The sequence below is a fragment of the Alosa pseudoharengus genome, unplaced genomic scaffold (genome assembly GCF_046254945.1).
Source record: "Alosa pseudoharengus isolate Yale_2024_CS ecotype anadromous, Long Island Sound unplaced genomic scaffold, YU_APseudo_1.1 YU_APseudo_1.1_scf_24, whole genome shotgun sequence".
NCBI classification, from domain to species: domain Eukaryota; kingdom Metazoa; phylum Chordata; class Actinopteri; order Clupeiformes; family Clupeidae; genus Alosa; species Alosa pseudoharengus.
Genome location: NW_027468689.1, coordinates 24,466,756 through 24,491,038, shown reverse-complemented (window position 1 = coordinate 24,491,038; position 24,283 = coordinate 24,466,756). Strand labels below are relative to the sequence as shown.

At 44.0% G+C, this 24,283-nt stretch overlaps 2 protein-coding genes across 3 annotated transcripts in view; one reads left to right on the top strand and one right to left on the bottom strand.

Moving 5' to 3' along the window:
• The first annotated feature begins 72 nt into the window (after positions 1-72).
• Positions 73-15,527, top strand: LOC143142572 (WD repeat, SAM and U-box domain-containing protein 1-like). 2 transcript variants are annotated; one of them, XM_076303543.1, is made up of 12 exons: positions 73-659; positions 969-1,156; positions 2,793-2,885; positions 3,206-3,299; positions 3,897-3,930; positions 4,249-4,289; positions 4,425-4,531; positions 5,039-5,053; positions 6,581-6,607; positions 7,762-7,941; positions 8,790-8,924; positions 13,542-15,527. In XM_076303543.1, exons 1-12 carry the CDS (start codon positions 262-264, stop codon positions 13,691-13,693), a joined length of 1,464 nt encoding a protein of 487 aa, XP_076159658.1. In that variant the 5' UTR covers positions 73-261; the 3' UTR covers positions 13,694-15,527. The 2 variants fall into 2 exon arrangements, with proteins under 2 accessions (XP_076159658.1, XP_076159657.1); XM_076303542.1 differs by having other exon boundaries at positions 5,036-5,053.
• Positions 15,528-15,625: 98 nt separating this feature from the next.
• The window catches only part of LOC143142571 (protein TANC1-like), a 71,973-nt gene continuing 63,315 nt past the window's right edge, over positions 15,626-24,283 (bottom strand). Inside the window, exons 22-27 of the mRNA XM_076303541.1 lie at positions 24,041-24,216; positions 22,644-22,776; positions 20,955-21,046; positions 20,390-20,536; positions 18,527-18,627; positions 15,626-18,159 (exon numbers count right to left, since the gene is read on the bottom strand). Coding sequence (XP_076159656.1) covers positions 16,815-18,159; positions 18,527-18,627; positions 20,390-20,536; positions 20,955-21,046; positions 22,644-22,776; positions 24,041-24,216 — 1,994 coding nt within the window. The 3' untranslated portion in view covers positions 15,626-16,814. The remainder of the gene's footprint in view (positions 18,160-18,526; positions 18,628-20,389; positions 20,537-20,954; positions 21,047-22,643; positions 22,777-24,040; positions 24,217-24,283) is intronic.

Sequence of the window (24,283 nt, the reverse complement as noted above, 5' to 3'; positions counted from 1 at the left end):
AGTAAACATCTGCACGTGGTCCTCAGGGGGATATCACATGACTCTCTGAAACAGGAAGTAACAGAACGAGAACTGGTGACGACCAACGAGGGCTGAAGTGGCTACTAATAACTTCTGAAATAATAATATACTAACCATTTCAAGTTAAGTGTAAAAACGTTTGCGTAAATATTAAATGCGCCTCTATGTGACCGAGGTAGGTCGGTGTCACTTAGTGTAGACCAGTCTACAACTAGTAAAAACTACAACTAGTTTTCCGCAATGGTGTCGCTGATATGTACTTTACAAGATCACCGAGATGATGTGAACTGGTGCGTCTTTTCCGCCAAATTGCTGGCTACTTGTTCAGCAGACAAAACCGTTCGTGTTTACTACACCAAAGACTTCAGCGAGCTCCCCTTCTCTCCTCTTTCGGGCCATGGCTATCCGGTGCACTGTTGTTCCTTCAGTCCCTGTGGACAGTATCTGGCTTCCTGCTCTACAGACGCTACAACGGTGGTCTGGCAGATGGACAGCGGCGAAATAGAGGCCGTTTTGGAACATCCCGGTAGAAGCCCGGTCCGAGTGTGCGCCTTCTCGCCCGACTCGGTGCACCTGGTGTCCGGAGCTTCCGATGGCACGCTGGCACTGTGGGATTTCACATCTAGATCAATACTGAGGTCTGTCCCAACTGAAAGTGTTTTAAGATTCTTGAAACATGTTTTGGTAGAACATACTCCCAGTGAAACATCGGTGTGTTCCAGTGAAATTGTTTATCGGTACTTAAATGTCACATCATAGTAATAACATCAACAATCAAGTAACAACAAGTATAACTGTGATATATTAAAGGCTTTCACCATAAACACATGACATTTGCACAAAGGCATTTGCCAATTTACAAACAGACCAAATTACTTACACAAAAGTCACACACAATGTCACAGACTGTATTGAATTTGTGCTACTATTTCTTCCAACTTAAATAGGACGGGTGGAGTGGCTGACACCACTATGGTCGCCTGCTCCTTCAGCCCGTGTGGTCAGCTGTTTGTCAGCGGCTCCATGTATGGAGACCTTAGAGTGTGGAACCTGGAGCTGAAGCAGCTCTATGCTGAGAAGAGTGCTCACGACCTTGGTGTCACCTGCTGCCAGTTTGCCCCGCAGATGCAGAAAGGTACAGATGGCACTCATGGCCCATAAAATCACCATAAACCTAAACTTGATCACCGAAGTTGGGGTTTCTTTTTTTTTTTGATTAACCCAGTCACTGATTTTTCGGTTGATTTTTCAGTCATTGAGTGTCCGCGATTCTTATATAATACATTTTTAAATACAAGTACAGCTAATTGCTCCACATGATCCTCAAACTGTGTGTTCAGTTTGTTTGCTGATCATAGCTATAAGCAGTTCCAACCAATTAACACATTGCTTCAACTGTCCAACCATAAGACACACACCTAGGCCTGATTAGCCTGATTACACCGCCCCCCCTCCTGCCCCATCCAGTCGTGGTGCGGAAACTTCAGGGATTGTAAGTCCTAGTCCTACAAATCAAATCAAGAGCATGGAAGAGATGAGTGTATTTTGGCTGTTGAGCTGAAATTTCACTAACTTTGGCACTTGCAATCATCTTTAACGATGGGCCATGCAACAGGATTACATATATTCTCCTTGATGTCTGAGAAATCCACAATATGATTTAGGGTGTGCAGCTGATTACTGTAGAATTAACACTCATGTATATATTACAAAGGTAGTCACTTATGTTACAAAGCAGGGCAGTCTGTGATATTTTGTCTGTGATACTTTGCTGATTATCCAATATTTTGCTGAAATATATATTATTACCACCAAAGTGCTACAGAAATAGTTCAAAATAGTTCTGTCCTGGCCTCTGGTACCAAACAAAAAAATAAAAGTGGATATTTTTTTTATCCCGTTGGCAAAATAGTCTTCGGATAAGAGACCACAAATTCTGGTCTGGCTTTTGTCTTTTGTCTTTGTCTAGACAGTAGACGGTGTTGTGAGCCCCTGAGCCCCAGGTAGGTCACTGAATGAGGGAACCAGTGTGCGCTACCTTTCTGCGTTTCTGTGGGGATATTAATGAGGCCTGGACAGGCCCCGCTGAGTTCAGCTAGGAGTCTCCTGAAAAATGAAAGGAGAGAAAAATGTGTGTTGGCCATAAATAGGCAGCAGGGCAGGAGGAATTCAGCCATCTTATTTTTAGCGGTAGATTTAATATAGAGGCTCTTGTCATAGGAATGACCGTTTGACTTTCTGTGTGGAAGCCTCTCTCTCTCTCTCCTCTCTCTCTCTCTCTCTCTCTCTCTCTCTCTCTCTCTCTCTCTCTCTCTCTCTCTCTCTCTCTGCCCTCTCCAAGGCGTTGAATGTTGCATATGTTTTAATGGCACATTAATGTGAAAGTGAGAGCTGCAGAGTCTGATAAAGGAGTGTCATCTCTCTCTTTCTCCACTCTTCTTCTTTTTCCTCACCAGCTTTCTTTCTCACATGCATCTTTATTTGACTCCCTCTTTTGGGTCAGTTTTTCCAGTCAGACCTGCACTGAAAAATATGCATCGGTCAAATGTAACCATTAGATATCCTTCACATACTTCTGAAATGCTTTGTGTGTCATTACAATGGTTTATGTACCATGATGATAATGACAGAATTATGTGGTATAAAAGGTGAAAGATGAACCCTGTGCAGTGACTAAGGCATAGGGGGATATACTGTAGCATAGGAACCGTTGTGATCAGAGTGCAACTACTGATGTCTCTCTTGCGTCCTCCTCCCTCTGTCTTGCTCAGGGACCGGTGGTAATGTGGTCCAGTTCCGCATGGCCTCCTGTGGGCAGGACAGCCTGCTGAAGGTCTGGACTATCTCTTACACTCCACACGCAGGTAGAGTATCAGCACTCTGTAGATGTACTGTACGGCTGTTATGTTCCTGTTTTTCTTTCCGTAGGCTTCTTTATGTGTGTGGCAAAACGATGTGCACAGAGACCGCAATGTGCTCCACCGCGTGTACTGATAATGCATGTGTAACTGACAGTGTTGAAACTGAAGTGTATGATGATGTGTAACTGATGTGAATGATGTGTTGCATGTTGACTTGTTTTTTGCAGTATGTGTTGTAGTGTTTTGACTGGGGTTGTGTGTTGATGTGTTGATGTTTTGACTGGTGGTGATGATGTGTGTTGATGTGTTGACTGGTTGGCCAGGCTGTAAGATGCAGCTGCTGCACACTCTCACTGGTCAGACAGCTCCCGTGCTCTCCTGCAGTTTCTCAGCAGACGGACAGATGCTAGTGTCTGGGTCAGTAGACACACACACACACACACACACACACACACACACACACACATTTAAATTGCCGACTCTGATCCCTCTCGGTCTTTCCCAACTGTCTCTCACTGATATATATTTATATATATATTTACAGCCTTGGTAAATGATGTACAGTATTATACATTAACTTTACTATTAGTAGCACATTCATTCATTCATTCAAAATGCAGATATGTAAAGGTGGTGATAATGTATTGGCTAAAGAACTGGGCTAGCATGCAGTAGCCAGAAGTTTTGGTTCAATTCCTGGCTGCCACCTCTGTGCCTTTGTGCAAGGTCTCAAAGGAGACTTGCCATGTAATTGATTCATGTCTGAAAGACATTTTGGATAAAAGTGGCAGCCACATGAATAAATGACTGATATAATGTAATAATCTGAAGCATCAGCAGTATGCTGCACATACACTGTGTGGCCACTTGGTGGTGTGTGTAATCCACATTATCTATTGCAAAATCAGCTGAATGCAGACGCCTGTTGTATAGTTCACGGCTCCCTGTTATACCCGTAAAGTTAACAGAGCAGTTATTTTTTATCTTCTAACATTTATCTTTTTTTCTCAATAGGTCGGTTGATAAGACTGTCACGGTGTATGAGGCTGTAAGTCTTTGTTTGTGTGGGTTTATTCCATGTGTTTGTACATATTCAATAATTGCCTGTGATATCCAAAATCATTGCTTACCTTGATAAATAGGGTTAATTTTGTGGATTTAGGAAACAGAAGTGCTAGAGAAAATTTGCATCAGTGACATCAGCAGCAATGCTTGCAAAAAGCTGACTGTCCACACATCTTCCTCCAAGACCCAAAGAGACTAGCTACTGCTGACCGATACTTACATGTCTCCATTTAAAAATCTCTCTTTTATTTAGTTTAAAGAGCCCTTTTTAACATGCATGCATGTGTGTGTGTGTTCACAGAGTCAGGGCACCCTACTGTATACTCTGAGCCAGCATGAGAGGTGAGGTAGTGTGCCAATGTGTGTGTGTCATCCCCTTTGTGGTCACTTGCCTTTGCACATGCAGTGTGACTCAAGCCTCAGCTTGCGTCTTGCCTCCCCTCGTGTCCTATCCCATGATCCTTTGCTGTGGTGCAGGTACGTGACGGCATGTGCATTCTCCCCCACGGCACCGCTCATCGCCACTGGCTCCATGGACAAGAGTGTCAACGTGTGGAGAGTAGAGGATGGCTGCAGCACGCATGGTGCTTATCCTCACATACACACGCACACACACGCACACACGCACAGGCACATTGAAGAATCTGTTTTTTGCTTTGTGTAATGAGCACATTGCTTACATGTCTTTTTTGGCAGTGTTATTATTTGGAAAAGATGAGGACTAGTAATCAAATTGCCTGAATGGCTATCTATTTTAGTTTGTTCTTAATGTCATTGTTTGTAGTATGTATTACTCATTATTTTGTCATTATGTATAGCTACGACATCCAGTTAGACAGGAGAACTGCACTGAAATAGCCATGCTAGCTGATTGACTTGTAAATGTACATTTTTAAAGCATAAAATATAAAGACAGTGGACAAGACAGAAGACAGTGTATTTAAAAAGGAACAATCTAAATACACACACACACATACACACACACACACACACACACTGCATCATCTCATATGGTTCAGTTGGGCTGATATTGACATTGGTTTTATCTGTTCTCTCCTCTTTGTCCTGAAACACTGTGGGACACGAAGAAGGCAAATTCCTCCCTGGTGAGTATACACACGTGTGTGTGTGTGTGTGTGTGTGTGTGTGTGTGTGTGTGTGTGTGTCTGTCTGTCTGTGTGTGTCTGTGTGTGTCTGTGTGTGTGTGTGTGTGTGTGTGTGTGTGTGTCTGTGTGTGTGTCTGTGTCCTCTGCTGCTCTGGCTCATATCAAACCCGACTCACATTAGGTTAGCCAAGGAGATGCTCATTACACAAAGGACACAAATTCTGCTGATATGAAAGGAGATTATTGTGTGTGTGTGTGTGTGTGTGTGTGTGTGTGTGTGTGTGTGTGTGTGTGTGTGTGTGTGTGTGTGTGTGTGTGTGTGTGTGTGTGTGTGTGTGTGTGTGTGTGTGTGTGTGTGTGTGTGTTGGGGCGTCACTAAATAAGCATCTGTGCAGTAAACACACACACACACAAATGCATTGAGAATTGCTCACACATGAACCCCCTCTCACCTCTCTGCAGTCTATTCCCTATTCTTGTGGAAGCGCTGCCTGCAGACAATCAAATTGACTTTTCCTTCTTCTCGGGCTGATTACGGATGCACCACCTGGGCCTCTGTAGCTGGCTCTCTGAAATGCCATCTCTACCCCCCGCCCTAGCCTCTTTCTTCCGTGGCTTGGGGAAAAGAGTGGAACTCATTTCAGTTTTTCCTGGGTGAGATTGAATTGATAAAGATTAAACACATCCAGCGCAGCTAACTCTCGATGTGAAGACCTTCCCTTCCCTCCCCGAGTCATCCAAACTACTCACAGACACACACACACACACACACACACACACACACACACACACACAGACACACACAGACACACACAGACACTTGCACATTTTTTTTCTCTGACTCTTTTTCTGTCACTCACACACAGACACCGACAGACACACACACACACCGACAGACACACACACACACACACACACACACACACACACAGACACACAGACACAGGCACACACACAGACACAGGCACACAGACACACACACACAGACCGTTGCGCTATACTGAGTGTTTCTCTTCTGTTCAGAATCCCAGAGCTCAAAGGCGGCTGCTTCTCTGAATGTTCTTTGAAGCGTTTTTGTTGGGAGTGGCGTTCCTTTTGTTTCTTTGTACCCCAGCATCATTACAGTCTTGAGTCTGATTGGTCGAGAGAGGTTGATTATTTTCCACATTGCATTAGCGTAGTTTGCACCCAACACTGCCTGAAAGATGTGGAGTGTATGCAGATGCAGAATGTATGCCGATGCCAAAATATCCACAGAGGATTCATCCCTGTTGCCTCATTACTCTATTAGTGATCCCTGTTACCTCATTACACTATTAGTGATCCCTGTTAGGCGGAATCCTCGCCTTAGCGTGTTTGTTATACCTTGTCAAGGTTCTTGTGTAGGTTGCATGCATGCTTACTCTTTTTTTTCTCCTCTCTCTCTCTCTCACTGTCTCTCACTCACTTACTCACTCACTCACTCTCTCTCTCTCTCTCTTTATATATATATACATGACCCTGACCCCTCTCTGTCCTTCTACTTAGGTGAAGAAGCTGCTTCCTCTTGTGAAGGTAGGAGTGAACTCTAATTTGGATAGCAGGGAACCTTGCATTAAACACAGTCGAAATGCCACTAAATGGACACAGAAACAATAGCCAGCTATATACAGTATGGTTAGTAGATATACTTTTCACAGGAAAAAGTGAGCGCCAACAAGATAAGAGATGCTATCAGAACATTTGGACACTGATGGTGGTGGTGGTTGGGATGGTTGTGTTAATGGTGATGGATGGGCTGGTGAGGTGGTGTTGATGGATTGCATCCCTTCTCCAGCTGCATTAACATCAATGTCTTTAGGAGAAAAGCCTCTGAGTTTCCCATGAGGGTGTTGGCAAGAGGCCTTATAAGGAGGCTCAGGTTACTGCTGTCTGATACTGATTCAGGATCAGCCTGTATAACCCCTCCCTAATGGGCAGCTATTACAGTATGAAGGGCCCAAACTGACATCAGCCTCAGCTTCACATCAGCCTCAGAAAGATGAGGAGGTGTTATTAACATACACACACACACACACACACACACACACACACACACACACAGCAAACAGTGTTCATTATGCACTCTCTCCCCTCACACACACAGTCAAAAGCTTGATGCCTTGTTTCACACACAAATCCATCACAACCTTCAGAGCCAGTGCTTTTTTATTGTTATTTCTTTTGCTACTCACATTCGCTCCTCATTAGAAGAGACATTTCACGAAGGAGGGCTGTAGTTAGGGAAAAACAGAATGATTGCAGTGTCCTGATGCTTTTTTCCCCTGTTGGGTTTCTCCGTGCAAATGAGCTAATGATGGTAATTAATGCTATTGAACACTGATGGATGCCGTGTGGCACAGAAGGATGCGGTATGCCTCTCAACCTGGAGAGGAAGTCCGTGCCTGCTATTTAGCAGCTATTGTAATTGTTTAATATCATCATAAAGCAAGGGTTTCTAATCATGCTTCTTTTATGCAAGTTGATCCCATAACCCTGTCATAAGACACTTTTATCTACTTAGTCATTGACGAGTGAGTACTGTGGTCACATGAGAAGTTCCTCACAAATCTGCCGTGACAGTTGAGGACTGCCGTTGCCGACTGCATTTGCTCCTTCCTAAGTGTTGACCTACAGGCCTGTAGTGAGTTTGTCCAACTAAACCACTCTTGTTGTTTTGGCTTCTCCAGGTGAAAAAATGGGAGGCCACTCCAGGCTGATGCCGAGCGATTGGTCAGAAGATGACGTGTCATCGTGGTTGCGGCAGGAGGGTCTTGAAGCCCTGGTGGACGTGTTTAAGGCCAATAACATTGACGGGTCAGAACTTCTTGCCCTCAACAAAGACGCACTTGCCACAGACATGAAAATAGGTACGGTATTTATCATCTGCACTTCAACCTCAGAAAGCCCCTCAGGGCCCAGCGCTGGCGTAGTTTTAACAACAGTTGTAGGTGAGATAGACAGGTGGAAATGGGTCAGTAGAAGCAAGAGTGGAAATGTCACGTAAGTGCTAGAACTCACACAGAACGTTCCTGGTATTTCCTTGGACACGGATCGAGGAATATTCTCTCTCTCTCTTTCTCTCTTTCTTTTTCTGTGTGCCACTCCCCAGCCTCTCTTTCAGTCATAGATGTTCAGCATTTTTAGCAAGTCAAAAAGCCCAACATCATATATTACATGAGCAAAAGCATAACACAATCCCCGGGATTGCACTGAATGTAAACAGCAGCTTTGCTCAATATTACATAAGGCATTACCCGGCTGGTCTGAGAGCAGCCTAGCGAATTTATGTGTTTCAAAGCAGCTTAGCGCCTTATGCCAGCATGCTAAGACCACTAGGCCTTTACATAACGCCTCTGATAAACATCACTCTCACACAATACCACTCACTTGCACACCAGCTCCTAGTATACCATAACAATGAAACCCATGTAATCAAATCTGTCTGGCAATGGCACGGAAGGGGGATTGGAGCTCGGGGGTGGGAAGGTTATCAGGATTTAATGCTTGAAGTGTCTTGTGGCCATGTTTACTGCCCAATGCCCACTTGCCCACACAGAGTGTGTGTTTCTGTGTGTGTGTGTGTGTGTGTGTGTGTGTGTGTGTGTGTGTGTGTGTGTATGAGTGGAACTTTAATGTTGATTAAGTGCATTGCACAATTAAGTGCATTACATGATATGCATTTGTTATTGTCGTGTTTATGTTGTTTGGGCTGCAGAGTCGGTGGGTCTCAGAAGCAAAATCATTCGAAAGATCGAGGAGCTGAAGATGGAGTCCATGTGCACGGGGGTCCCCGACGAGTACCTTTGTCCAATCACACGCGAGCTCATGAAAGACCCCGTCATTGCTGCAGGTGAGTGCTGGTGGTCTACCAGTGGCTTCCACGATTGTGCCTCTGAGGAAGGCAATTAGCCCCACTTAAGTCAAGTAGCTTCTGTAGTTAGTTTACCGTACTGTAAGTGGCTCTGGATTCGAGTGTCAGCTACAACTACAAGTAATGTAATGAAAACATTCTAGAACACACTGGTATGTTCAACCGTTAGGGGTGAAGATAGCAGCTTCTAATGGTACTACCATTATGGTAGACCTAAATAACATAGTCAAGATGGTAATTGAATTGGTGGATGCACTTCCTTCCGAGAGGCACTTTGATGGCTTTAAAGAGATCCACTTTGCTGAACTGACCACATACATCATGCACAGAACAGCATTTTACCACCTGCATTCTCACCTTACCAGCCACATAGCTGTTAAGACTTATCACTACCAAGCATTTAGTAGTTGCTATTTTATGTGTCTCATGCAGTGATATGCAATCCCAAAAGTAACATTTTGATTCGATTGTCTCTTTAATTCACTTTCATGCCATGATCAATTGAAAAATAGCTTTTCATCTTTTCATAGAGGTATTGTTTTTACATGGGTCCACAGCTGGTTTTGTTTCATTGCACATTAAGAACAGGGTTTAGGGACAGAGTATCACGCGGTAGTTATGTTGCCTCAAATGCAAATCAAATAGCTGATCTGAATTTGATTTAAATCGTAAGAATGCCTGGTCCAGCATCACTTCCCTTTTGCAACACATTACCATTTGTCGCTAACATGTCCCGACTGCAGAGGTGTTAAGATGCCCTGTGCTTGCCAAGAGACAACATTCTGGAGCATTCTCCCTTCATTCTAAATTCTGTCTGTCTGTTCATGGCTAGGCTACTGATCTGAGTAGGCTGTGAAGCAGTGATCACCTTCTCTCTTTATTGGAGAGTTTATTAGCAGACGCTACCATGCCTGTTGCATGCCTCTTTCTTTCTTTCTTTCTTTCTTTCTTTCTTTCTTTCTTTCTTTCTTTCTGACTTCTCTCTCCGACACACACACGCACACACACAAAGACTGTTTCATCCATTAAAGTATGTCAAATATTTATTTAATTTAGAATGTTAATGAAATATAATGTCATGTATGTAATGTCAGAGGGCAGCTGAGCAGTTGTGTGGTAGTAGATGTAGCCAGTTGCTTGGCTGTCAGTAGAAGACCGTGGTGTATGGACGACTGTCCTGCTCCTCACTCATCAGGTGGTCAAGGGCCCATTCAGATGGGACAAGGAAACTGAAAGGACCAGCTGTGGCAACAACAATACTCAAGTCAACATTCAACATTAATTCACTTTGGCAATTTACACAATTTGAGCATACTTAATAACAATGGCAAATGACCAAAGAACCTCATTGGAGATCATTGGAGATTTCCTTTGAAAATAAGCATTTAGTCTAGTCTTAAACCATATATGGGAAAGTGACCATATCAATGGTAACCACTGTAAGTTATCATCATGATTTTACTAAAAACTTAGCTAACAGCTAAAAACCTTTACTTACAGTACATGATGGCCCCTCTATCTTGTCCAGTCAGGTCCCGGCGACACAGCTGGTGATGGATCAGACCCAAGCCTGTTAGAAAAGGTTTGAAACAGGTTAAGTGTGGGCATAAATTATCAGTTTATGGTCAATTCCATAGGTTCTCAACCTCTTTGGGGTTAAGGCCCACTGACTGATTATGATGAATTACTGATTATGGTGAATGTCACACACATCATTATAGACTATTACCAGGGGTGCTCATTCTCTTATGCCCATATGTTTTCTATACATACAGTGTCCATGAGCTGAGCACAAAATAAAGGCAGGTTATGGCATTATTCACAGATTAGGAAAGGTGATTTTAATTTGCTGCTCGACAAGGGAAAAGGGTGCTGACTTGATTTTTTGTTGTTGTTGCTAGAGCAGGCAGATAGAAAGTTGTGAAATGGTAGCCTACTAAAGACCAGATGTTTAGTTGTGAATCTGACTAACTATCCATATAAATGTTAACCACTATAAGGTATCACTATGATTGTAGACACAATAATTCCTCCATGTCTGTGACCTCACTTGCTGGTTCTGATAATAATTATTTTAATTATTTTCAACTGGTTTTATGATTGTGATATATTTGTGCTACGCTGGCCATTGAATGGTATGATTGGCCACCTAACGGTGATGACATTTGTCAAAGATTAATTTAGGCTTACTGTGATTAAAACTGTTCCAATGATAATTTCCTAGATTAAGCAAGGTCATACCTTGGTCTTCCTCTTCCTTGTTTGCTGATGACCTCAGATTCATGAGGTGGTCAAGAGTCCAGTCAAATGAGACAGGGTAACTGGAGCCAGGGCCAGCTGTGACAATTACAACAACACTCGTGTCAAACAGTCACATTTGATATTCATTAATTTTGTCAATATCAATGTCAGTGTATGTTTAAGCACATTTAATAACAGACCCCAGCCAACCTGGAGCATTAATACGATTTGAGATATTAGACAATAATTTAGGTTATAATTGTGATTATAATTCATTTAATGATATTCTCAATTGGTCATAATTGTATTCTTTGTATGGTGCCAATGTAATGCTATGATTGGCCACCTAACAATTTCACAAATATTAGCTTAGGCATACTGAGAGCCAATGATCTTTTGCTTGGTCAAGCAAGTTCATACCTTGCTCTTCCCCTCCCGTGTTCGCTGATGAACTCTGCTCCTCCATGAGGTGGTCAGATAGGACAGGGTCACTGGAGCCAGGGCCAGCTGTTACAATTACAACACTCGTGTCAAACATAGACATTCAATATTCACTAATTTTGTCAATATCAATATCAGTGTCTGTTTGCAATTTAATCACATTTAGTAACAATGGCAGATGATCAAAGACTCAGTTTCGTTTACATAAATTGACCCTACTCGTACACTTTGAAGATCTCCATTGAAAATGAGCCTTTAGTCCAAAACAACTACCAAGTAGGCCTAGCCACTATAACTGTATTTGCAGTAACTAAAATAGTTTACTTACAGTGCATGATGGGCATGTTGCAAAGGACAGGACCATCTTGTCTGGTCATCTCCCTCCACATCTTGGCATTAGCCACAACCCAACCTGTTAGGAAAGTTTTGAAAGTTTATCTGTGGCCAGGAATTATCAGTGTTATTCTATTATATCATCTGTTATTCACATAAAAGTATACTGTGGGTATTAGCTAGCCAAAGTTATAGCATAAGCTGTGCTATTTGTGTTCTTACTTGCTGGTTCATCAGCCTGAAGATCCAGTTCAGCAGGCTGAAGAACTTCTCCAGGCTGAGTGATCTTGATGTTAGCCACCTCACTTGCTAATTCAGCAGGTTTGAGATCCTCTCTAGCCTGAGTGTTCTCGGTGTTTGGATCACTTGCTGGTTCAGCAGGCTGTAGATCCTCTCTGGTCTGGAGAACCCAGCGTGGCTTGCGCCTCTCTTGAAAAGCCCGCACAGGTTTGCCTTTAGCCAAATAGTTTGGCTTTCTCAGCTTCATGTTCAGCCCAGATGTCAGTTGCTTCTTTAGTTTTCTTCTCTTGATCTTGGCCATGGCAGAGTTGTGACAGATCCGGTAGTTCTTGGTCCTCTGTCGTTTTCTCTTTGGTCTTAGCCGGTTTCGGATGGTGTTCAAGAGGGCTCTCATGGCTCCCATGAAGCAACCACCCTCTCCTCTCACCTCGCCTCTCACTTCCATCTTCAGCCAATGTAGTGGAATAGAAAATACACTCCTCCTTTGTCCTTGGCAAGATTACCAATATCAAACAGTTAAAACAGATGAATCAGTGAATAATTTGTAAAATCTCCAGGAGCAAGCTCTCTCTCAGTGTTATCTCTGGTGTAGCCAGGTCCAACTGATTCAGTATTCTACCTCAGTATTCTACTTTGCACAGTTAGAATGTTCAGAAGATTCCAAATGATGATGCCCCAAAGCATTCTAGAACTCAACTTGTAATGATTTAAATCCACTGATACAATATTCCATGTTAGATCAGTGGTCAAGTCAAGTGATCTAAAGGCCAATTCACACCAGACCACAATTATTTATATAGCAAATGTAACACAACAGGCTTGACCCAAAGTGCTTTACAAATTATTAAATAATAATACAGCACAAAATGCAAAATGCCTACATGAGAGAAAAAAAGAATACATAATAATACAAAAATAATAACAAAGCAGTGGTAATAGTAATGGACTTCATAAATGAAACCATGGGGGAGATTAGAGTGTACTAAAAGCTAGGGGAAAAGATGGGGTTTTAAATTAGATTTAAAATGATCTAAGGTAGGGCTGGACTTGATATGGGAAGGGAGACTATTCCAGAGCCAGGGAGCAGCAACGGAGAAGGCCTGGTCACCTTTGGTTTTAAGGCGGGAGGGGGGAACAGAAAGGAGTTGTTGGGAGGAAGACCTAAGTGACCTATGGGTATAGTAAGGACTTCACAGATATATTGTGGTGCTAAACCATTGAGAGCTTTAAAAAAAACTAATATTTTAAATTCTATTCTGAATTTCACGGCTAATCAGTGTAGTTGAGACAAGACCGTAGTGATAAGCACAATTGTGATTCTGATTTTCCCTCTTCCCATAGATGGCTACTCGTACGAGCATGAGGCCATTGAAAGCTGGATCCGCACCAAGAACCGGAGCAGCCCCATGACCAACCTGCCCTTGCAGACCACGCTGCTCACACCCAACCACACCCTCAAGATGGCCATTTCCCGTTGGAGGACCAGCCACTGAGGGATGCTGGGATTTCACTGCCGTTCACCCCACGTTGGCCAGACTTAACTTCGAGACTAGGGAGCTGCATGGCTGCAGGCTTTTGGTGGTCTGTCAAGGTTGTTTGCCATGCTGTGCAACTCAAAGGGAACAGGGTTGAGACATATTAAACACCTCCAGTAGAGCATATGTAGGGTTAGCCTGGAAGCCAGACCCAAATTTTCCAGGGCGGGAAATTTGGTCTGGAGTCTTTCCAATGATAAATCTATATGCCTGATTAATATATTAATATATAGGCCAATAAAATAGTTTGGTCTGGCTTTATATGATTATGGACACATGAGCAACAGAGAATCAGTCATCCACATCACCTGAGCACGCTAGAGTAGATTTTGATTACAACAAAATCGCTGCTGGTGGAGAAGCAAGATGTTTAGCCTCTGCTGTCTGTTATACAAGATATTGACATTTGACATCCTCAGATTTTGTGGGCAGGGTAAATTGGGGCTAGCTTCCAGGCTTGGTTGATAACATGCCCAATGATCAAATCAAAATGGCGTATTACCAGACTCAAATTCACGGTAGGCTAACATAGGGTCTTATTCTTACCTAAACCTATAGTGTATGCTAGAGGTTTGAACATGTTTTATAATGAGCCAGTAATGTGCTGTTTGGTTATGTTAATTCACCACCATTCAGCAAGCATGTATTTTTCAGGAAAAAAAAGGTCTTTGACCGAAACCTTAAACTGAAACTTTGACAACGTATAAACCTGCAAAACTGTTATGGTTCTACAACTTATATCAAAGAACCACAAAGAGCTTTGATAGATCTGTGTGAAGTGTACTAGCAAGCATCTAACAGTATAAAATAACTCTTAACCTGTACTTAACCTGCTTTAACCAATATCACCTTATGTCTATGTGCCATGTATTTGATGTAATGACATTTGTTAAAAACATATATTTCATTAACATTTACTCCATGGCTTGCATTTTATTTCTGATAATGGACGCATCGAAGGGCATTATCCCGTTTATACCATGGTCACTTATGAAATAAATAAATATGAAATCAATTATTAATACTTAAATGAGTTTTAGAGCTAAAATCGTTAGTTTTTTCAGCTGTTTATCGCAACGCTGTGGAATGTTGATAAGTCGCAGCTGAGCGGACTAACTCAGGCATTGTCAAGCAACGTCATAATAATTTTATAGGTGTAGTATATCACTTTTTAAACGACACCCTTTTCAACCTAGACCATGGTATAACCTGCTTTAACCAAACTCACCTTATGTCTATGTGCCATGTATTTGATGTAATGACATTTGTTAAAAACATATATTTCATTAACATTTACTCCATGGCTTGCATTTTGTATTAATGAAGGTTGAGAAATGTGTCATTTTCAATTTGTCTGCCTTACGAAGTGTAAATCATCTACTGATTGCTGTTTTACTTGATCCACTTTCCTGCACACGACTTGAGCATATTACCAAATCAAATGTGAGAAAGCAACTAATATTTGAATTTGCATGTAAATATACAGTTCCTGTCAACTGTCAGCCTGTGAGCCTTTCTAGAGCTATGTGATATTAAAAAATAATATACTGGGAATATTTCCATGTCAGCCAAATGCTTCCCTGTAATATGACCCCTGGAAAATAATTTTCAATCCTGAAGTAAGACTTTAAATACTGGATGTAAATCTCTGGGCTTTGGTTCGGGGCAGGATGTGTACAGGTTTGGACATCTTCCCTTTATATTTGTTGCGCCAGCTCGCCATAACTCTGCAAAAATACTACACCTATAAACATCTAATGGCAAAAAATCAACAATAGAAAATAAAAAAGAGACATGATGTGACAGGAGTTGATGTAAGTGTGATTACTTTTGTGTATGTGTGCTGCGTTTTGAGTGTTTATGTTTATGGAAGCGAGGCCACACTCAGCATGAGATAGAAGTGGGGTTTATTAGAACTATATGATGGTGTTCCAGTACATTTAAGGATTATCTTAAACATGGCTACTACTGCAGACAGGATACATGATGCACTACCATCAAATACCTCCCCACTCTGGAGTATCAATCTGAAAATGGCAACTTTATAAACTGCAATTCTGACGTGCGTAAATCCAAGGAGTCTTCATTAAAGCATTGTAGTATATATTCATATACTTTTAAATAGGAAAACATCTCTGTAATATAACCGCTGTGCAAAAATAACTAATATATATAAAATATATTGCTTTTACAATTGACGAAGCCATAGGCGCAGTAAATAAATAAACCAGGTGGCGACAAGCAGGAAGTAGAGAATATGAGGCTATTTATACAATGTACAAAGGGACTGTTCAGTATCATCCCCATCACACACACACACACACACACACACAGAAGCATTCTTACACATTAACAAGAAGCAAACTGAGTACAAATATATACAGGTTTTAAATATCCTTAGAATACTAGAATGCCCATATAATAGACATTCATTCTGTAATTCTAATTACTAAGATAGAGTTTAAACTCTTAGGCTGTTTCTTAAAAATTAACATTATTAATAATAATAATACTTTATTATAGTTCTGTTAATTTTGTCGTGGTAGGGTTCAATGGCTGTTTTGTATTTAACTATTGCAGCAAAAGCCTTGTCACACTGTGAGAGATGGCGTAGCATAGTCCAGCGCTGTCCAGCTATTTTCTGTTCTCTGAACTGTAACAGACATCTCAGTGGGTATGTCTAAAACCCCTCTTCACTTTTAGAACACTGATCTAGAATCAGTCTTAACGAGCACAACGGCTCTGAGATTTTGTAGCCTTCATGAGCGCCTTGGGTATATACAACAGTTCCATTTTGTGGTTAATTCGGCAATAGAAATATATCCATGCACAGCCGTTGCATTTCGATGTCCATTGTAAGATACAGAAATATATCCATGTACAATTGTTCCATTTTGTTGTATATTGACAGATTTTGAAGCAATTATATCCATGTACAGTTTCAATTGGTTGAGGAACGTTCCTTTTGACCAAAAAGAGTACTATGCTGATTACAAGCGAACAGAGATGTGTGTGACCAGACAAGGTGTGGCCAGCCTGTTCTAGCTGGTGCAATGCTGGCAGATAGCCCGGGGGCAGGTCACACGTTGGACTCGATGAAGGAGCGTTTGGGCTTGATGGAGCTCATGTGGATGGGGTTGTCGCGGGCCAGGCTGGCCTGCTTCAGCTTGCTCTCGTTGCTGTAGTGCTGCTGCAGGGCCGGGTGCTGGTCGGCGGGTCCGTGGGCGTGGGAGCCGTTGTGCAGGCCAGCAGCGTGCGGGTACGGGTGCTCGTGGTAAGTGCTTCCTGTTTGAGACGAGTAGGCCAAATCGCAGTTCATGCCTGGTGGCGCCTGGCCGCCCGACGTGTGCCCGATGTAGCTCTCGGCTGGGTAGCCGTGCCAGCTGCGCCCGTTGCCGTGGTGTCGTGGCTGCTGCTGCTGCTGCTGCAGTTGTTGTTGTTGTTGCTGTAGTAGAAGTTGCTGTTGGAAACGGGCCGTCTTGTCTATGACACCCATGAAGGGGCGTGGCTTGTGCTCGCCTGTTGTGCCGCCGCTGCCGCTCTCTTGCCAGGCGGCGACGCCACCGCTCTCGCTAGGGGAGACAGACATCTTGTCCGCCGCCGGGCTCCTGTTGCGTCCGCCGTCTGAGAGCACCCCGCTGGACGCCAAGCTGCTGGAGGAGCTGGACACGCGCACGTTTCCTCCGGCGCCACCGTCCCCCTCCCCCGCGCCGCACGCGGCCATCTCCAGGCGCTCTGTTGCCCGGGCGACGCTGCCGGACACTGGCATGGCGTCAGCCGAGGAGGGGCAGCAGTAAGGCTTGCGCTCAGGGGGCTCCTCGGGGACCCCGGGGCCGATGTGGATGCAGGGCCCCGCTTTGAGTCCTGTGGGCAGGTGTCGGCTGGGCAGCGGGCTGGACGACCCACACTGAGGGGCGCTCTTCCCCCCCACTGACCCACAGCGGGTCCCACTCTTGGCCCTCTGGCTCTGGCGCCGCGGGGCAGCAGAGGGCTCTGGCAGAGCATGCCCATGAGTGAGCTCGCCAGGCAGTGTGCGTGTTAGCGGGTAGCGACCCTGATGTTGCTGTTGCTGCTGCTGCTGCTGCTGTTGTTGTTGTTGTTGTTGTTTACGCCACGCTTCCTGTTTCCTCCTGCGCTCCTCCCCCGCGTTGTCGTACACGTTCTCCTCCCCTTCATCCAGCCGCCGTCCCAGCAGGCCGTGGCCCTCCTCCTCCTCGCCATCCTCTCCCTCATCCTCGTCCTCTTCGTCCTCGTCATCGTCCTCGTGATCGGACTCGTGCTTGAGTGGCAGCTGACCTTTGGCCCCGGGGCGCTGCAGCTGCCTGCATTCCTCCTCCACGCGGGCCAGCAGGCGGCTGATCTCCCGGTTGCTGGGGCAGAGGCGTGACGCCTCGTACAGGTCCGACAGCGCTGCAGCAAACTGCCTGAGGAGGCCAGAAGAGATGGACATAGAATGTGGTCAACGTATTATAAGATAGAAACAAAAGCATGCGAGATGGAAGACTTTCAGCCAGGCATAAAAGTGACCAACACTAGCTGAATATACAAATAAACTAAACAATGTCTACTGTAGTTGAATATTTTTTTTTATACAATATGTTCTATTAGGGTAACAGTCCTCTTCTTAAAGATTTGGTATCTTTTAACCACAGGCCTATCAGAAACCACCCTTGTTAGATATGAGGAAGAATAATTTGCATTGTTTTTCAGCAGAAGTCACAAAACAATCTTTTAAAATATATATTGTGTTGTGTTTCCAGGATTCAGACGATGATGACCAGTGAGTCTTACCTGCTGCTTCTCTTGGCTCGTGCCCGGGCATAGAAGGCCTCGTATGATTTGGGCTTCAGCTCCAGGGCTTTCGTGGCAAACTCCTCTGCCATGCCAAAGTCCTGCCCAGACCAGATGAGACACCAGAGAGAAAGACAGTCTGTGTAAGTCTGTATTATCTGTCACTGATCTGGAACTCATTAAGTATAAAAACCACAAATTCTGTTCGTGATACACAGACAGAAATCAGCAAAAGTCTGAAAGTCAGTCGTGAGCAATGTTGTTTTTATTTTAATATAGTAATGTTTTTTTTTCTCAGAGGAGGACATTGAAAGGTTTTTTTTTTCCTTAAGAGAGAGACGTAGAATGTTTTCCATCCAGTGAGATGGAGTGTTTTTCTCTCAGGGTGATTCAGTACTGTGAAAAGGAGAGGTCAGCAGGCGCTAATATGAAAGCGTGGTGGGTGTCGTGAAACATCTATCTCTCCTTGATTCTCTTTTCCTTTACCATCAGAGCTCCTCATGGCCCTCCCTCTCTCTCTCTCTCTCTCTCCATGTCCATTGGCTTCTCTCTACCTTTGCATTTTTATCTTTCTCTCTCCTCCATTGTTGAGTGTTTTAATTTGTCACTGAAGGTTGTCTTCCTCCTCTCTGACCTACGTGCCATTCTCTCTCTCTCTCTCTCTCACCTTATGTGTCCCCTTCAGGAGAGGAGAGAAGAGCAAAGAAGAATGGAGAGGAGCAGAGAGGAGATGAGTGGATAGGATAGGAGAGGAGTGGAGAAGAGAGGAGAGGAGCAGAGAGGAGAGGAGAAGAGAGGAGAGGAGTGGAGAAGAGAGGAGAAGAGGAGCAGAGGAGAGGAGAAGAGAGGAGAGGAGTGGAGAAGAGAGGAGCAGAGAGGAGAGGAGAGGAGTGGAGATGAGTTGAGAGGAGCAGAGAGGAGAGGAGAGGAGAGGAGAGGAGAAGAGGAGCAGAGGAGAGGAGAAGAGAGGAGTGGAGAAGAAAGGAGCAGAGAGGAGAGGAAAGGAGTGGAGATGAGTTGAGAGGAGCAGAGAGGAGAGGAGAGAAGTGGAGAAGAGAGGAGGAGCAGAGAGGAGAAGAGAGGAGAGGAGAAGATAGGAGAGGAGAAGAGGAGCAGAGAGGAGTAGAGGAGTGGAGAAGAGAGGAGGGGAGTGGAGACGAGTTGAGAGGAGCAGAGAGGAGAGGAGAAGAGAGGACAGGAGTGGAGAGGAGCAGAGAGGAGAGGAGAGGCCAGAAGGGTTCAGCTGCGGAGCTGTGAGCTGTGTCCACCCCGCCCATCACTCTCTTCACTCTCTCTGCAGTCTTAATGACCAGACTGCGTCTGAGAGGCAGGGGCAGAACCAAATGCCACACTCTCTTGCCCTGTCTGACATTTCCACTCAGCTGACGTGATGGGTCATGAGCAGCAGGAACTGCCCAGGGGCTCCTTCAGAGTGAACACAGCACTGATACCCATCTACCACTCTCCTCCACTCATCTATTTTTCTTTTCCCTTTCCCCTGCTTCTCTCTTCTCTTCTCCTCTTCTTCATTCTTCTCTGTCTCTTTCTACTATGGAGTAAGCACTGCACTGTAGTGTAACAGAGAGTACTGTAGTACTGTAACTATGTACCTACGTGAATGGGAATGGATGGCACTAATGTGGTTGGCGTGTGTGTACGTGTCTGTCTGTCTGTCTGTTTGAACTGTGTGTGTGTGTGTGTGTGTGTGTGTGTGTGTGTGTGTGTGTGTGTGTGTGTGTGTGTGTGTGTGTGTGTGTGTTTGAACTTTGTGTGTGTGTGTGTGTGTGTGTGTGTGTTTGAACTTTGTGTGTGTGTGTGTGTGTGTGTGTGTATAGAGTGTTTGTGTGTGTGTGTGTGACTCACATTGGTTTTGCGGCGACAGCGGGACAGGTTGAGGTAGAGGGAGACCCGGAGCTCTCTGAAGGCCTTGAGGTCATCACCAAAGCCGTCCCGGGGAAACTTCCTCAGGGCGTACTGATACCTCTGAGCCGCCTCCTTCATCTTTCCCCTCTGTGGAGAGAAGAGAGCGCAGAGAAAAAGACACAAAGTCAGGCCCACAATTAAACAATCGTCACTTATGATGAATCAGCTTCAGACTAAACAAACCAGTGGACCCACAGAAGAGACAAAGTGAAGGGGAAATGACTTAGAAACACAGAGAGGAGAGAGACAGAGAGAGTGGGAGGACTTTCATCGAATCAGATGGATGGATGGCGCCTAGAGGTGAGCAACTCAGTGAGAATAACAGATGAAAAACAAAAGTGATGGTGGCAGTGTTTGTGTGTGTGTGTGTGTGTGTGTGTGTGTGTGTGTGTGTGTGTGTGTGTGTGTGTCTGTGTGTGTGTGTGTGTGTATGTGATAAGGTCAGCCGGTCTTTCATTAAAGGTGCCAGCCGAGCTGTCCCTCTCAGGCCTGCTCTGTGACCCACCTTATAGAGCAGGTTCCCCTCCTCCATCAGCTTCTGCAGCAGAATGATGAGGATGTCAGGCTTGGACGTGGCCATCGCCCAGGCTGCATTCCCTGGAGGGGGAAAGAGGGAACAAGAGATGGAGGGAGGGAGGGAGGGAGGGAGAGAGAGAGAGAGAGAGAGAGAGAGAGAGAGAGAGAGAGAGAGAGAGAGAGAGAGAGAGAGAGAGAGAGAGAGAGTTTAAAAAAAAGAAAAAGGACAAGGGGGAGAGAACGGGAAAGAGAGAGTACGGGAGAGAAAAACAGAAATGCAGAAAGAGAGGCAGAAAGAAAAGACCAGGACAGAGAGGAAGAGAGAGATAGACAGAGAGAGGGAGGAAAAGAGATCATATCTGTCAGCATTTGTCAAGACTGAGCCATCTCTATGGAGGTGTTCGAGAGTAAAGGTCACCTAAATTCTGTACCTGATCGATCGTACGGAGAGGTTCTGTAGCCTTGGGGAAGGTGTTAGTGACAGCAGGAGAGACAGAGAGAGTGGGGGAGTTAGTCATTTAAAAAAAAGAAAAATACAGCACACATCAAGCGGGGGTGAGTCAACGCACATATTCATACCATTCAAATAGGTGAAATCTCAATATGAATCAGAAATCAGGTGCTCACAGATGAACAGGCAGTGTAATCTAGAGGCAGAGCTACCATGCAGTGGCCTATCAGAGAGAACGTTTGGAAAGTATAGATACTGAATCAGAAAAGTAAGACAGAAGATCTTTTCATGCATCATGCACTGCTGAAAATGACATTGACTAATCTGGTCTAGGTCCAGCACTGAGGCTGATCCTGTCTTGGCAATATTAGATGCTTTTTATGCATATTAGACTCATTCTGATTGTTCACGCAATAAAGCTAGTCTGTGTCATTCTGTTCTGGTCTGTGTATTAAAATTAATTAATGAAATTGTTTCATAGCTATAACCACTTTGAGCATCTGTTAACAGAAACACTGACATTTTTACAATTTAAGTCTGTCAAACTTAATCTCCTCTGTTTATGCGACCTTGTTGAGCAAGGGTGGTAAACTAACTCCCCCTCTAATAAAACAACAAAATAATAGAAAAAAAGCAAATGAAATATAACTCTCTGATGGCTAAACACAGTGACAGTCAGATACATCACCTGCGTCCCATTTCTACAGGGCTGCGAGCGTCACACACACATACAACAGCCAAGCCAGAAGGATGCAGGCTGGCCTGGTTTAGGACCGGAATTAAAGGCTCCCGAGAAGCAAACCAGTGCAGCGGCTTATTTTTTCCCTTTAACAGAACCTGATTCTGGATTTAGAGCACGGAGTACCCCCTGAGAATGCTGCGCTGGCGTTCTGGATTCTAGAATGTGATGGATAAGTGTGTGTGTGTGTGTGTGTGTGTCAGTGTGAGAGAGAGAGAGAGAGAGAGAGAGAGAGAGAGAGAGTGTAAGAGAAAGGGAGAGAGAGGGAGCCTGTGTGTGTGTACGTGTGTATGTGTGAGAGAGAGAGAGGAGAGAGAGAGAGTATGTATGTGTGTGTGTGTGTGTTAGAGAGAGAGATAGAGAGAGAGTATGTGTGTGTGTGTGTGTGAGAGAGAGAGAGAGAGAGAAAGTGGGAGTATGTGTGTGTGAGGCAGGTCTGTTCTGTGCCAGCATGTTCTGTGTCAGACTGTTCTGGGTCGGTCTCTCACCCAGCTTCGCTCCCTTCTTGAGGAGGGTGACAACCACAGACGTGTTGCGGCTGCCTATCGCCCGGTCCAACGGACGCATGCCGCTGTAGTCCATGTGCTCAATGACGGCACCGCGCTCTACCAGGAAGTGCACCTGTAGGTCAAAAGGAGGTCAAAGATAAGAATAAGAGCTCTCTCTCTTTTTCTCTCTCTCTATCTCTCTCTCTCTTTCTCTCTCTCTCTCTCTATCTCTCTTTCTATTTCAATTTCAATGGAGCTTTATTGGCATTACTCAATGAAGCAGTGTTGCCAAAGCAAACATATAACAAAACAACACAGATACAATATCTGTTTAAAAAATAAAAAATACAAATAAAATAATAATAATAATATAATAATAATAATAACAAAATGATAATAATTAAAAAGAGAGAATAATAAATTAAATGTATAATGATACAGTATTACTATATACTGTATATTTATCAATGTGCTATCATGGGTATTGGTTATTGATATAAAGCAAAGCATGTCACAATATGGGTCACTCACTTCCTCGATTTATGACATGTTAACAGGTACTGCGCAGCGAGTTTTACACAACTTGTATGCTCTCCCAACAAGTATGGGAGCTTATCTTCATTTTTTAATAGTTTAAACTGAGGTATAATTTGGCTGAATTGAAGGAAATATTGGTTCCTGACTGTGTTGAATTTACTGCATTCAGTGAGGAAGTGTTTTTCATCTTCTACTACTCCCTCACTGCACTGCAAACACAACCTTTCCTCCCTAGGAAGCCAGGTTTGCCGGTGTCTTCCCTTTTCTAAGGCCAGAGAGTGTTCACTTAATCTATAGGATGTTAGTAATTTTCTTTGTTTGTACTCGGTAATTTCTTTTAGATAAGATGCAAATTCATAATTGGTTTTGATTTTTTGGAAACATTTCAATTTGTTGGATTGTTCAATATTGTTTAGCCAATATTTGTAATATTCTTCTTTTGTTAATGTTTTAACTTTGCCTGAGACATGTCAGGTGAATTCAAATTCAAATTGTGTTTTGATATAAGATAATCAAAAGGATCTCTCTCTGGGTGGGTTCTCCTCTGTAGAAGGGCACTGTGATTATATTCCTCTGGTTTTGAGGACAGTACATGGTGATAAAATTTGCATGCTCTTTTTTGAATATCAACTAATAGTGGATATCTTCCAAGTTCTGCTCTGCATGCAATATTTGTTGCATTCCTTTCTATCTCTCTCACTCACACACACACACACACACAGTTCAGGTGCTGTTCAGGGAGTGAATGTATGACAAATTGGTCCGGTCAATTTCCTTCATTTTAGCACTGAAATCATTCAGAGTTTTATGAATATAAGATAGTGGCCTTGGACCAGCAGGTCAGTTGGCCCACAACTCACAATCTCAGCGTCCCCATAGAAGGCGGCCAGGTCAAGTGGAGTGCGTCCGTTCTTGTCGGTGTGGTCGATGGCAGCGCCCCTCTCCACCAGTGACTGGACCACACTCCTGTGGCCCTTCAGACAGGCCCAGCTCAGAGCAGTCAGCCCCTCCTTGTCCACCACTGTCAGAGATGCTCCTGTACACACACACACACACACACATACACAAATGTCAACTTGCACTTTGCAGACACTACTTATGCT